We start from the raw sequence: 15171 nt of genomic DNA on the forward strand, positions 1-15171 counted from the left end.
TGGCTGCCTCCCCAAGGCGTGCTGGAAGCAGAGCCCTCGTTTCCCTGGCCAGCAGCCATGCTCCTTCTGTAATGAGCTGAGTTCACGCCAGCACCAATCAAAGGAGCTTAAACCATCCTTCAGGCTTCCTGGGGGATCAGGAACTGGACTCCAGTGAGTTTCTGCTGGATCCCTTGTGATCTGAGACATAATTCCTCCCAGACAGAGAAATTAATCAAGCGGAGCAGGTTGGCCAGGAAACGATGCTCCTCCTCAGGCTCCTCAGCCACGGTTTCTCTCAGGGACACCACACTCAAAGCCATCTGACTGGGGAGGCTGCCTCGGCAGCTTTCAGAATCCAGTGATAAGAACAAGAGCACACTTTAGAGGAATGGCAGCATGATCGCCATGGTGCTCCCCAGCCACCCATGCCCTTAGAAGACCCTGATGACCTTCCTTTCCCACTGGTGTCGTACAGGATCCCACCTTTTGCCATGCACCCCAGAGCCAGGCCCACCATGCTTGGCATCCCAGTGCCTGGGAGATGAGGTGGACTGCCTTGTCCTCCACCCCCCAGAAGCAGCAGACCAGCTCACGTGGCTGGGCACTGTCACACCCCAGGAAATTAATCATGGAACCCCAGCCTGGTTTGGGTTGAAGGGACCTTAAAGCTCCTCCAGCTCCAACCCCTGCACAGGCAGGGACCCCTTCCACTGGAGCAGCTTGCTCAGAGTCCTCTTCCCGGCCATCTCCTCCCCTGCCAGAGCCACCATCAGCTCCACATGCGGCGCTGGGGTGGCTGCACAGCTCCAAAGGGTGCTGTGGTCCATGCTGACTGAGCTGGGGCCTCTCACCCAGCCTGTGGCACCCGCATGCACTGCACCCGAGCCATCTCCAGCCTCCCCATCCCTGCTGCACCATGACCCTTCCTCTTGCACCGCCCGTGCCGCCTCCACCGTCTCCTCTGCACGCCGCTCGCCCCGGCGGTGGGGCGGGTGCGGGTGGGATACACTGCGAGAGGGACTCGGGAGCCCTGAGGGCCGCGGGCGCCGGGCACAGGCGCGGGGTCACCGCTGTCACCGCGGCGCTGCCAGCCCCGGGCCGGGCTGGGACAGACCCTGCCCTTCGGCCGGTTCGCAGCACGGGGGGAGCCGGAGCCGGAGCCGGGCCGGCGGCAGCCCTGGGGGGGCAGGAGGGAGAGGCGGGCAGCAGGTCACGGAGCCAGGCCTGCAGAGGCAGAGCGAGGGGAGCGAACAGGGGTGATGAGGGAGCTGCCATCCGCGGCGGCGGGGCCGGGAGCATGATCAGGCACACGCAGCCTCCCGCCAGCGCCTGGGGCCAGCAGCTGGGTCACGGTGAGCTGAGGGGTTGGGACCTGCCCGGAGCCGGTGAGTAAGGAGCGATAGGAATCTCCCCAGCACCGCCTTGATCTCGTGGGGCTCCCCTGCGCGGGCAGGGCCAGCAGCACAACAGAGCGCTGAGCCCTTTGCCCTGTCGCACCAAGGACCCCATCTGCACCGGGGGCATTCCCTGGATCCTGGGGCTTGCGCCCTGCTGATGAATGCATCCCACTGCAGAGCTCCGCTCCCCTGGCTGGTCCCCCGTGGGGAGGAGGATCTGAGGGTACTTGCTCACCGGTCCCGCAGGGAAGAAGGAAGCTCTTTAACTCCTCACGGTACAGCGTGGACCAGCAGCCTGAATTCCCAGAGCGAGCGCTGTGCCCACGGCTTGGGCCGAACGCAGCCCAGCCAGCAGCCCTTCAGCTCCCCTGTAAACCGGGGCAGGTGGCAAAAGGGAGGTCACGAACCAAGCCTGGCTCCCAGGGAAGCCTCCCAGGCGGCACCACAGCCCGGAGCAAAGCGCAGGAGCAGGCGCCAGCCCTGCCTGCGCTCCTGCCCGTGCCCGCTCTGCACAGCGGGCAGCAGTGGTAGAGGCGCAGGCAGGGGAACAGCTCCAGGCTTGCCTGGCTCCGTGCAGGGCTCCCCTGGGAGGCTGACGGGCGGGCAGCAGGCAGAGCACAGCCTGTGCTCCGGTCTGGGTGGAAATTCCCCCGGTGATGAGCAAACCGCAGGCAGCTGTGTGCAGGGATGGAGAGCAGGCTCTGCTGATCGCTGCCTTGCCTCAGCACAGGGAATGGCCCCTTCCACAGTGGCACTGGAGGGGAAAACTCATCCTGCATCCCCAGCATCCAAGAACCTTCCCCCGGAACACGCTTCCCTTCTGGGCCCTCTCTGCACAGGAGAGCCCCGGGTGCTGTTGGCACCTCGCAGGCCACACACAGGCTGGCGCAGCAGCAGCGGGAGCCAGTGCTCCCCTGTGCCAATGTGCCTGGGCTCAGCTGGGTGCTATTCACCAGCTGCTGCCATGCTGGCATGCCCCATCCCTGGCAGTGTTCGGAGCTCTGCCAGTCCCAGTAGGTGCCCAGGTTGGGAGCGGTGTTCAGTGGGATGGTCTGGAGCCAGGCACGGGCATGCCCGGGGCACAGACCCACATATGGCCATAGGCATGGCTGTGCACACGTGCATGGGGACACAGACACATGGGGGGCTGCAGCAGTGTCAAGCCGGGGCAGGGGCTGCAGCCCTGCCACAGGCCATTTGACCGCTGGGCTTGCACAGCAGTGCCTGAAGTTGGGTGCAGGGTCGCAGGGGGATTGGTGGCTCACGAGCTGCCCCAGCCAGGAGATCCCCAGCCGGCAGGACGGTGGGACCGGTGCTGCACACTGCGCGCAGGCATGAGCAGGGAGCAGGAGAGCCTGTGAGGAGCCAGTGCCAGAGCCCGCAGAGCTCGAGGGCTGCAGGCTGAGCCCCTGGCAGGGCACCCTGAGCCACAGCCCCTTGTGCTGCGGGCACAGCCGCAGGGCAGTGCTCAGCTCCAGCCCCGGGGACAGGCAGAGCTGGTGGCGTGGGGCCCGCGCCGCTGACCGTGCAGTGACCCTGCCAGAGAACAGGGAGCTGCCAGACCCACGCACGATCCATCTGCCCTGAATTAGTTTGGTTTGCAAAATAATCCGTCAGGGCTGACTTAGACCAGAGCAGAACTGAGGAATTATCTTCTCCCACGGCTGCAGCCCAGCTCCTGGCACGCTTCCTCGGCATTCCTCTGCCATTGCCGGAGCCTCCAGGGGATATTCCCAAGACCTTCACTGCCGCCGCTTCCCTGGGAGCTGGTGACACAGTGCTGACCACCCCTGTGCCTGGTGTCCTTGCACAGCGGTGCCGGCAGCGCTGAGTTGAGCTGGCCTGGAGCACTGCTGCATGGTTCCCTGCCCAGGGACAGGGTCTGGGCAGGGACCTGACCCAGCACCGCAGTCCCTGCTCTGCACTGGCACCAGCTCAGCACCCAGCCTGGCAGCAAGTGAGGTCCTGCCCAAGGGTTTGTGATGACAGGGCTTTAACACAGGAGGCAGCAGGACCAACAGAGCCAAGCACTTAAAAAAACATTTAGTTTAATAGGTATAAAAGTCAATATTAAAGTACCAGCTCTACAGAGGCATATGAGGTTGGACACCGGCATGGCTACACTGGACATCTTCACAGACACCCGAGCTGGACGCTCACACCAAGCAGCACTGCCAGGCAGCACGGGGCTCAGCATGGACAGCACCAGTCCTGACTGGTCCAAAACCCGCCCCAGGGAGCACGGCGAGCAGGGCGGGTGAACAGGGCATGGCACAGCAGCTTGCACGGGCAGCGAGCGGGATGGGGAGCACCGGCCTCATGGCCAGGGCCCGGTCTGGGAGCCCTGCTCTGGCTGCCCCCGCGGTGGCCAGCGTAGGCACCAGGCAGAGCCCATGAGAGCGGAGGCTGCAGCGCGGAGCTCAGGGTGCAGGAAGTGCCTGCACTGGGCTTGTGAGGAGAGGGTGCGCAATGGGCAGGGCTGCACTTGGTGCTTCCTGACGCAGGGGCTGAACTGCAGGATGCTGTCAATAGGCTGCAAGATGTCAGGGAAGCTGAGAGGAAGCAGGAATGCTTGTTCCAGGCCCAAACTGTGCAGGGGCCTCAAGCATCCGTTGTAGCTCATGCAGGAAAGAAGGAGGGCATTAACCCAGGAAGCTGGGAAATAGTAACAAAAAAACCCAACAAAAAAAGGAGGAAGAGGACAATTAAAAGCAAGGGGCTTCCTCCTAAATCTGATGTCCCCACCCAGAACTGCTTTGCTGTTCTGCAGGGGACTAAAGAGCAAACACACTCGCACCATGAACAACCGGGTGATGCACTGGTAAAGAGGATCTCTACTGGTGCTGCTGGGAAAAGGTGGCAAGTTGCAGTGCTAGGGACTCTGAAAGGCACAGAGGCACCCATCTGTTGGCCTGACCCAGTCTCAAGGGAGGCGTGTTGCCTACCAGGGGCACAGATCAGGGACGTTGCAGAGAGGCTGCCTGCTCTAGTAAGTCCCACTGACTATTACCCACTTCTAGTGATCCATGTGGGTGCTAGTGATGTAGATAGCAGTAGCCTGGAGGACATAAAGAAGGACTACAGAGCCCTGGGAGAGGTGGTCAGGGGCTCTGGAGCTCAGGTTCTCTTTTCATCAATTCTCCAGGATAAAGGGGAGGGCCTTAAAAAGGCTAGGTGGATTTGGCAGGTTAATAAATGGTTTGAACAGCGGTGCCATAATCAGGCGTTTGGGTATTTAGAACATGGGACTCGATTTGGGAGGCCAGGTCTACTTGAGGCTGGCGTTCCAAGGCCAGGTTGGACAGAGCCTTGGGTAACATGGTTTAGTGTGAGGTGTCCCTGCCCATGGCAGGGGGTTGGAACCAGATGATCTTAAGGTCCTTTCCAACCCTAACTATTCTATGATTCTATGGGATGGCACAAGAGATGGGTTCATCAGCTGAGCTTGTGCTGCCAGGAAGCACCAGGCAGTACCAGAATGAGCAGCCCCAGGCCTTGTTGCACAGCCTGGCGCTTGGAAAGCACAAAGAGGAGGTGTTGACCATGGCCACATAGACAGACAGCACAAACAGAGCTGCACCATTGTCACTGCCCTCAGCACGGCTGAGGGGGGCAGAGAGCAGCCCTCAGCCTCCTGGAGCTCATCTCTGGTACCGGTACTCTGAGAGGGGAATGCGCAACGCACGACCTGTCTCCGTGGTCCTGGCTCTTGGGACTTGCTCCCGTGGGAGAGGGGATGGATGTTCCGTATCTCAAAGCAGGAATACTGGCCGAGGTCCTCGGAGTGCCGGTGCCTGGTCCCTCAGACTGCAGCAGCGCTTGGGCCAGAGTTCAGTCCAGGCTGGTGCAGAGGCTTTTCTCCTGCGGCGCAGGATTCCTCCGCGGTTTTCCCTTCCACGCTGTTTCGGATCCCATAGCCAAAGTAAATCATAAAACCTGCAGGAGTTTCCACAATGAAATGCAGTGTAACAGCCCCCCAGGGGAGACCCGGCAGGCACCACGCTCCCTCTGCAGAACACCTACCCACGGCCATCCAGACAGCAAAGCGTACCCAAGTACCAGCGCTCAGCTGTACCATCAGCAGGATGTTCACAAAGATGCTGAAAATTGGCAGGAGGGGGAGGAATGGTACCTGCAAGGGACAAGACATGGTACCTGACACTGCTGCGAGCCCTGGCAGACCCTGCAATGGCCCGAACCCTGCCAGGGCCCGTGGGGGTGCTGAGCTGCTGGGGGCTGCGCTCACTTTGAAGTTCAACCGCACGTTGCTCTGTGGCTGCCTCCAAATGATGATGGTGGGAATGAGCAGGGCCGTGACGAGCAGTGCCAGGGCCGTGATGCAGCCCACGCTGCCGTCCTTCAGTGCCGACACCTTGAGGGTCAGCACCACGCAGATGACCGTGATCAGTGTGGCTGCAAGAGAGGCAGCAGTCAGGGGCCGCACAGCACGTGGGACCCTGAGCCTCACCAGTGGCTGGGCTGAGGCACCCGCTCCTCCTGGTCAGGTCCAGCATGTGCTGCCTCCTGCACCCACCCCAAAGCCTCAGGAAAGGGCTTTGCCGGAGGAATGCCAGCGCGAGTGAGGGCAGCCTGCACGTGGCTGAGCTCAGCCCCAGCTCTGATGTGTTGCCAGGCCTGGCTGCACAATTAAGCGCTGTTGGATGGATCAAACCTCACTGGCTGAGCCCGAGCACTCTCGGGGACCTGAGGCCACCTTACTGGGTGCCAGCCTGGGCCAGGCAAGTCACAGGGACCACCTGCACATGCCTGGCTCAGCAGCCACGTCTTCCATCAGCTCGCGTGCACGCCGAGCCCAAGCAGTGCCCTGCGCTGGGCACCCTGCTCAGGGCGCAGCGGGTCCGGGGCACGCAGGCGCTGTCAGTGCTGCCCAGCCGCTCTCCTCCTCCTCACATGCTCACTGTCCCCTCCCGGCCCTGCGGAGTCCCAGCGCCGGCAGACGAGCACATCAGCTGCTGGCTCCCGCACACTCACCGACGAGCGACACGCAGGCATAGACGATGCGCCCCGAGAGCGCGGTGGGGGTGTCCGTGGGAGGGTTGAAGAGCGTCGCCAGGGACAGCGTCTCCTTCTGCTGGGCGCTGGCGGTGGTGACGGTCGGGTTCATGATCACCCTCTCCTCCTCATTCCCGTTCTGCTCCAGCATTTCCATAGCCTTCGGGGAGTTCAGCTGCCCCGACTGGTACCTGAGCAGATGGGACAAGCTGCAGCAGAGCCCGGGGGGATGGTGGGCAACACGCTCATACCCGTCCTGCTCCTCCAGCCCTAGGAGCTGCGCTGGCAGCAGCCCTGTGACTCCATGGATGTGCCCAGAGGCACTGCGCAGGCTCTCAGAATCTTAGACTCAACCGGGTTGGAAAAGCCCTTTCAGCTCCTCCAGTCCAACCGCTCCCAGCCCTGCCAAGGCCACCCCTGCCCCACGGCACTGAGGCCTCGTCCCCACGGTGTGTGAGCACTTGCAGGGCCGGTGCCTGCAGCCCTGCCCTGGGCAGCCTGTTCCAATGCCTGAGCACCCTCTGGGGCAGGAATTGTTCCTCAGCTCCATCTGAACCTGCCCTGGTGCAGCTTGAGGCCGGTTCCTCTTGTGCCACCCCTTGTTCCTTGGGAGCAGAGCCCAGCCGCCACCTCACCACAGCCTCCTCCTGTGAGCATCCTCCACCCTGGGGCCTTGGTACTTCCCCTGCCTGCATCCCCCAGGAGAAAGCTGTGGCCACGGCCCGGGCTCAGCACCAGGCACACGGACCCCGCACGCCAGCACAGGAGGGGAGGCACCCACCGGAGGATGAGCACGCACACCGCCACCAGCGAGTAGGCCAGCAGCGTGCCGATCGACATGAGGTCCACCAGGTCCTTCAGGTCAAACAGGAAGGCCATCACCGCTGCAGTGAGGATGTGTGGCATGAGCACAAGTCCAGAGCACCACAGTGCCGATTGTAAGGCAGCAGCTGGGAGCCATACCTGCAAGGAGCCCCGAGGTGATGGTGGCTGACAGAGGGGTCTTTGTGCGGCTGTTGATGCTGGACAGGAACTTGAAGAGCAGCCCGTCCTCCGCCATGGCATAGATCACACGAGGCATAGGGAACATGGAGCCCAACAAGCTGCAGAGGGAAGAGGTGGCTCAGGGGTGCCAGGCGAGCTGTCCTCAGGGACGGGACCGGCTCTGTGCCCGGAGCAGGACAGCAGAACCCGCAGCCCAGGTGGGGCGCATGCTGCTGGTCCCCATGCCATGCCAGGGATGGAGCCAGTCCTACCTGGTGGAGAGGGCACAGAGCGAGCCAACAGCAACAGCGTACCGGGCGGGCTCCCAGCCCACTGCCTTGAAAGCCTCGGGCAAGGGGCTCTTCTTGTTCAGGAGGAAATAGGGCACCATGAGGGTCAGAGCTGCAGAGACCCCGAAATAAGCCACGAAGCAGATGAGGAGGGACACGATGATGCCAATGGGGATGGAGCGCTGGGGGTTCTTGGCTTCCTCCCCTGTGTGAATACACAAGGCAGCATCGGTCCCCGCTCCACAGCCCAGCCCCGGGGGACGAGCGCAGAGGGGCCGCTCGCGGCAGCGTGGGGCTGACCAGCAGCAGGCAGGGGCTGCTGCAGAGGGGCGGTGTGGGCGCAGACCCCCGTGCGTGTGGGCACAGCGAGCAGCCCCGCGGCACCGTGCTCCTGCCGGGGCTCCATGACCCGCGCAGGAGGGCAGGGGTGGCCGTGGGGCAGCCCGGGCCGGGAGGCAGGGGCAGGGGCTCAGGCAGGACGGTCTGTACCAGCCACCCACGAAGCAGATTCCTGGGAGGACGGGGCCGGCGGAGCCCCCGGGGCAGCGTGGGCCTGCAGAGCTCTCTCAGTCCCAAAAGATGCTGCACGGGGCTGGGAAATGACCCGGAGAGTGCAGCAATTCCCAGCGCTGGCGCGGCCTCGGCTCGGCAGCAGGGAGGCTCCCGCTGTCCCGGAGCTGCCGGCGCAGGCAGCGCAGCCCTGCTCCCACCCGGGCACTGTGGGGAGCCCCTGCTCCTGCGGGCCCTGGTGTGCCGGCGCAGCTGGGGACGGGGGAGCCCCGCAGGAGCAGCGGCACAGGCCGTTTCCCACAGCCCGGAGCGCCCTCCCCGCGGGCCCCAGCCAGCTGCGCTCGCCCGCGGCAGTACCTGTGGTGGCGATGCAGTCGAAGCCCACGAAGGCGTAGAAACAAGTGGCAGCACCGGTCAGGATCCCTTCCAGGCCAAAGGGGACAAACCCGCCGGAGCCGAAGTCTGTTTTCCTGGAAAGGAGGGAGGAGAGCAGCTGCCATGGGGTACCCGCGCTGCAGGGCCGGGGCCAGCCCTGGGCCGGACTCTGGCATGGCACTGCTGCTCTCCTCACTTGACCAGCGGCTGCAGGTACGAGAGGTTGATGTAGTCCTCCTCTGAGAGCTGCCAGTTCTTGATGTCTCCCTTCACGAAGCCAGCGATGATGACAAAGCCCAGCACCACCAGGTTCATCGCCGTGAAGATTTTGTTCACGATGGCAGACTCGTTGACGCCGAAGGCGAGCAGCGCTGTGGGGATGGAAGGGGTGAGCGGGGAGCTGCCGGGTCCCTGTGCCACCACCTGCAGTGCCCTAGAGCCGCCCGTGGGCACTCACCAGTGAGCATCCCGATCAGGATCAGGGCAAAGAAGTCCGGGCGCTCGGCCAGCACCCCTGGCAGGTGCAGTGTGGTCTTGTTCATGAAGAAGTTGGAGATGTGGTTGTCGATGATGTTGTCAAATGCCGCGCTCCAAGCTCGAGCCACGCTGGCTGTACCTGGTCAATGGCAAACCCGTGCATCAGTCTGCGGCCAGGACAGAGCAGCACCAGCCACCCCAGCACCCACCTCCCCACTGATCCCACCCCACACCCTGCACCCACAGCACCACATGCTGGCCCACAAGCCCCCCGCACTGCCAGTGTGGTGCTGGAAGGAGCCCAAGCACATGTGCCAGCACCGAGCCAAGTCCCACACCTATCACGTAGGAGAGAATGAGGTTCCAGCCAGTTGTGAAAGCCCAGATCTCGCCAACGGTGACGTAGCTGTAGAGGTAGGCAGAGCCAGTCTTGGGGACGCGGGCCCCAAACTCTGCATAGCAGAGTCCAGCCAGTACCGATGAGAGAGCAGCCACCAAAAAGCAGAGGACGATGGAGGGACCTGCCATATCCTTGGCCACCTCCCCAGCCAGCACGTACACGCCAGCCCCCAGCGTGCTCCCAACTCCCAGGGCTATGAGGTCCAGCGTGGAGAGGCAGCGAGCGAAACGCGTGTCCTCGGAGCTCAGATCCACCACGCGCCGGCGGATCAGCTTCTTCCCGACACTGGCCATTCTTCCCTCAAAGTCCTCTCGTGGGCGGTGCTCAGCTGCTCGAAGCCCCTGCAGAAGGGAGCGTAGGAGCACGAAGCTCAGTGTCCTGCAGGACCCACGCTGTGCCCACTGCAGCGGTGCCTGCTCCCAGCTGACCCATCAGCACTGAGCCCTGCCACGCTGGTGCGGCAGAGACCGGTGCTGTGCGTACCCCACGTGCGCAGCGAGCCAGGGCTGAACCCGGTGAGCCCACAGTGGGGACCAGGCTCATTGCACAAGCGCTGCGCGGGCCCCACCACATGGCCCTCGGGCACATCCCAGGGCTCGCCCACTGTCTCCCAGCAGCTCCCCACTAACTTGGCTGCCTGGAGATCCCTCAGCCCAGACTTGCTGCTGGCGCATCCCTCCGGCCCCGCGCGTGGGCACACGCAGCAGCAGTGCCACGGAGGAGCAGCATTCCTCCAGAGGCGGGTTTGGCTGACTCACTGGGATGTGGCCGTTCCTCCTTTGCTCCCAGCATCCGTGCTACGCCCTCGGCAGGGCTGCGTGGCCACACACGCAGCACAGGCACCGGAGCACATCCCTCGCGTGCCCCACAGGCTGCAGCTCTCCTCTGCAACATCCCTTTGCTCCCAGCAGCCATCTGTGCCCGAAAGCTGCCGGGAGACGAGCACCCTGCAGAGCAGGCACCTGGCACAGGGTGAAAGGAGCTGCAGCCTCCCAGTGCCCACAGCCATGGCTGGTATCCTGTGCCCAGTACCACCCAGCCTGCAGCACCTTCTCCATGCCGCCTGCTCCCTCCCCTGGGAAACAAAACACACTCCAGCTAGTGCTGGACTTGGCTGCCCTGACACCAAGCTGTGTGCATCAGTATCAGTACACAAGGGGACAAGCTTGTGACCCTTTTCCTCTGAGGGGGATGATGGTGTTTGCATTGGCAGCCGTCAGCTTGGCTTCCCCATAACCAGCAAACCAAAGAAGGCTCTGGGGAGACCTTAGAGATTCCAGCGCCTAAAGAGGCTCCAGGAAACCTGAAGAGAGGCTTTGGACAAGGGCCTGTAGGGACAGGCCAAGGGGAATGGCTTGAACCTGCCCGAGGGGAGACTGAGCTGAGCTCTTAGGCAGAAGCTCTTCCCTGTGAGGGTGCTGAGGCGCTGGCACAGGGTGCCCAGAGAAGCTGTGGCTGCCCCATCCCTGGCAGTGCTCAAGGCCAGGCTGGACACAGGGGCTTGGAGCAAGCTGCTCCAGTGGAAGGGGTCCCTGCCCGGGGCAGGGGTTGGAGCTGGAGGAGCTTTAAGGTCCCTTCCAACCCAAACCAGGCTGGGATTCTATGAAACCTCTGCTGGCACACACCGCAACCTCTATTCAGTTCTAGCCCAAGGAGCCGTCCCAGCCCGTGTGCGGCTCTGGGACAGGTTTCGAGGGACCACCAAGTGCCCGGAGGGTTCTGCTGCCCTCCGCAGCGGTGCTGGACGGATCCCACCACCTCTGACACCCGAAAGGAGCCATCTCCGCGCGCCGCTGGCGCGGGGCCGGCAGCGGGATCGTGCTCAGCCCTTCCGCAAAAACCGCGCCAACGGCCCCGCACAGGAGCGGCGCGGGCCCGGCTGCCCGCCGGAGCGAGCCCGTTAAACACCCAGACCCCCAGCACCCGTCAGAGCCAGCCTGGGGCAAGTGGCTGCGGGGGCCGCGGAAGCAAGTGGCCCCGGGGAAGCTGGCCGAGCCGCGCGGAAGCCACGTTGTCACCAAAGACGGGAGAGCATCGGGCGGACAGAGCGGAAACGTGTCGGGCGACAAGCAGCGCATCCCGGTACCCGCCGCACCCCGGTTCCCAGCGCGTACCGGCACCGACCGCCCCCCGGGGCATCCCGGTACCCACCGCACCCCGGTACTCACCGCACCCCGCCGCAAGCCGGGGGCCGTCAACCCCCCTCGGGACCCACCCCCCCAGCACCCGCGGCTCGTCTCCAGCCCCGAGGAGCTCGCAGCCACGCTCCATCCTGCCGGGAGCCCCGCGCTGCCCCGGCGACGGGGACCGGTACAGCACGTGCGGGCGGCGGCTGATGCAAGCGCAGCACCGGTTGCGCCAGGCCGCGCCCGGCCCGCCGGAGGCGCCCGCCGCGACTCACCGGTGGCGCGGCTCGCCTTGTACCGGCGCGGTCCCGCTCCGCTCGCCCCGGGACTGCCGCCGCTGCCGAAGGGGTTGGAGCGTGGACCGGGCTCCGCCCGCCGGGTTCCGGATCGCAGCGCCCCAGCCGAGCATGAGGAACAGGCACCGGCGCTCGGCCATGCCCCCGAGCCCCCGGCTCGCCGCAGACCCGCCCGCCGCCCCGGGGAAAGGGCTGGGCGAGCGGAACAAGCCCCGTCCCCTCCCAGCCCCACCGGTGCCCCGTGCTCGGCCGCCCTCCAGTCACTGATGTTTGTTCTTTTAACAAAACGAGGCATAAACGGCTCCGGAGCGGGGGTCAGCACGGCTCAGCACAGAATCATAGAACGACAAACTGGTTTGTGCTGGCGGAGACGTCAAAGCTCCTCCACGGGCAGGGGCACCTTCTGCTACAACCTGGCCCTGAGCACTGCCAGGGATGGGGCAGCCACAGCTTCTCTGGGCACCCTGTGCCAGCGCCTCAGCACCCTCACAGGGAAGAGCTTCTGCCTAAGAGCTCAGCTCAGGCTCCCCTTAAAAAGCCACCTCCTCTCCAGGCTGGACCAGCCCGGCTCTCAGCCTGTCACAGGCATCTCCCGTGCTGCCGGGAGAAAGCCATGGAGGAGGCGGCAGTGCCGGGAGGGCAGAGCCAGCCCCGCTGCCGTGAGGGGAGCCCTGCCCCGGTCCCCGCGTCCCCCGCAGCCGGGGGCTCCTGGCCAACGCTTCAGGCCGCGGCCGGGGCCCAGGCCCGCTGCAGCCTCCTCAGCTCCGGGAGCAACAGGCAGCGCCGAGAGGTGCGAAACGCGTCTCGGCGGAGCAGGCGGGAGCTGGCAGCATCCTCCGCAGCCGCCGGAGACTGCTCCTGCTGCAGCCCCCGCAGCCAGCCCCAGCCCGGCCCGCGGGCAGGGCTCTGCTGCGGCGCCACCGGCGGGGCCGCGACGGGCAGCACCAGAGGCAAAGCGCTGCGAGAGCAGGGCGGGCAGCGAGCACACACAAGGGCGGGGGAGGCAAAAAGCCTCCGCTCGGCAAAATGACCTCAAGGCAATGGAAAGGGGCCTGTAAGAGAGATGGGGAGAGACTTTTCAGCAGGGCTGTTGCAGCAGGATGAGGGGTGATGGGTTTAAACTGAAAGAGGGAGATTGAGGCTGGACATGAGGAAGAAACTTTGTAGAGTGAGGGTGGTAAAATCCTGGCACAGGCTGTCCAGAGAGGGGGTGGATGCCCCATCCTGGAGACATTGCAGGCCAGGCTGTGCGGTCGCTTAAAAAGTGACCAGCATTCCTGTTCCCCAATACCTTCAAACGCCAATTGCCAGGGCCCACACCTCAGCGGTCCAACCAGCTCCTTCAGCAGCCCCCGGCCATCTGCTCTTCCCATGCCCAGGGTCGAAGTTTTGAAGGCAGTTTTCCTCCTACCACCAATTATTTGAAACTCAACCACTTTGTGGTCACTGTGACCAAGCCAACCACGGATTGCCACTTGGCTCATGAGTGCCTCTCCATTTACAAATCTAGGGAGGCACCTTTCCTAGCTGTCTCCCTTAGTACCTGCACCAAGTTCTCTTCAACACGCATGTTAAAGGAGGGTACGGCAGACTGGAGTGCACCAGACCTGTTTGCCTTGGCTACCAAGCACTGAGCAGGTCTTGGAGAACAGATGGAACATCCCAGTGCAGCCACCCCTGGAACGGGCACAGGCTGCATTCCAGGGCAGCCAGGAACACCAGCCAGAGGTAACAGGGAGCAGGAGCAGTCTGCTCTTCCCAGCCCATCCTCAGGATGCTGCCAGCTCCAGCCAAGCCAGAGTCCCCAGGGTCTCACCCAGACGTTAGGCAGCGCAATGAGCAGACTGCATCAACCTGCCGAAGAGAAGGCAGCACAGCAGGGCCTCCAGCACTGGCTGGCAGGAACAGTAAGGGACTGAGTCCCCAGAGCTGCTTCCCCCCAACCTGCACCCACCAGCTGATAAATGATAAATTGCAGCTAAGTGGCTGCAGAAGCCCAGTGTGCCATCAGCCACCACTGGCTCTTCCCACATCCAGCACAAAGGTAGTTTTAAGGCAGAAACCTGGATGCTGCCACCACCACATCCAAGCATCCCACATGGAAGCGCTGCGTTTGTCCAGGAAGGCTTTCCCAGAGCCATGCCGTGCCTCCATCTACCAGCACCCACCTCCTCCACGCAACTGTGGCTGAGCAGAACCAGCCACCAGAACCACCGGGCACAGAGCTGCCCTGCCTGCCCAGGAGAACAGCGGGCAGCACAAGGTACTAGCCCAGCCCCAGGAGACAGCAAAGCCTCACTCACTGCAAAAAGACACCTTTATTTTAAATACAAGGTGTGTAAAACAAATTAGCTCAAAAGTTTCACATATCACTGTCCAACAGCTCAGGTGTGCAAACAAGTAGCTCTTGTGGGTGTGTTCCCATGTGCTGCTGCGAGGCTCTCCTCGAGTCACCACTTTCCTCCACTTCTGGGTCTTCCAGACAGATTCCTGGGGAGCAAAGGCAGCATCAAAGCTCTGCTGCTCCCAGCACTGAGCACCCACCACACAGAGAAGGCCACGAGCTGTGTGCCCCTTCCACCAAGCAGCCCTCAGTTACCCTGGCAAGGGATCACTGGAGCGTCCCTGCAGCCCGCTTGGGGCAAGGGCTCACTCCAGCTGGAGAACGTACCTGCTGCTCTGAGCCGAGCCTGCAAGGAGCAGATCGTCTGGCGATAGGCTTCACACTGGGCAGTCTTGTCAGCTGCAGGCAGGAGGCAAGCAGGTGTGTTCCCAGCCCATCCTGAACTCCCCACACCCAGACCTACCGGCAGCAGCACGTGTCCTGCTCTGCCCCAGGAAAGCCAGCTCCAAGAATTCTGGAGCCTACACAAAACCTGGAGAGGGGCTTTGGACAAGGGCCTGTAGGGACAGGCCAAGGGGAATGGCTTGAACCTGCCTGAGGGGAGACTGAGCTGAGCTCTTAGGCAGAAGCTCTTCCCTGGGAGGGTGCTGAGGCGCTGGCACAGGGTGCCCAGAGAAGCTGTGGCTGCCCCATCCCTGGCAGTGCTCAAGGCCAGGTTGGACACAGGGGCTTGGAGCAAGCTGCTCCAGTGGAAGGGGTCCCTGCCAGTGGCAGGGGCTGGGTGAGCTGTAAGGTCCCTTCCAACCCAAACCAGTCTGGGATTCCATGATTCTATTCCCACAGAGCTGCAGGGCCCAGCCTCCAGATACAAGTGCAGGCAGTATCATTAGGATTGAGGGTGTCCCACAGCCCCCAAACCAGCCAGCCTCATGTACCAAGCTCGCCCTTCACTCGCTCCAGCTCGCTCTTCACATGCT

The 15171-nt window shown here is 63.4% G+C and overlaps 1 protein-coding gene across 1 annotated transcript; it reads right to left on the reverse strand.

Annotated features, from left to right (window-relative positions):
* Positions 1-3410: 3410 nt before the first annotated feature.
* Positions 3411-11714, reverse strand: SLC7A3 (solute carrier family 7 member 3). Its single transcript, XM_065689546.1, is given in 13 exon segments — positions 3411-5315; positions 5403-5511; positions 5626-5792; positions 6372-6583; positions 7174-7276; positions 7356-7495; positions 7649-7871; positions 8534-8646; positions 8748-8922; positions 9009-9167; positions 9367-9769; positions 11597-11657; positions 11659-11714. Coding segments are annotated over 13 exon segments (2040 nt in total). The 5' UTR covers positions 11700-11714; the 3' UTR covers positions 3411-5181.
* Positions 11715-15171: the final 3457 nt, after the last annotated feature.

The sequence above is a fragment of the Lathamus discolor genome, chromosome 9 (assembly GCF_037157495.1).
Source record: "Lathamus discolor isolate bLatDis1 chromosome 9, bLatDis1.hap1, whole genome shotgun sequence".
In the NCBI taxonomy this organism is placed as follows: Eukaryota; Metazoa; Chordata; class Aves; order Psittaciformes; family Psittacidae; genus Lathamus; species Lathamus discolor.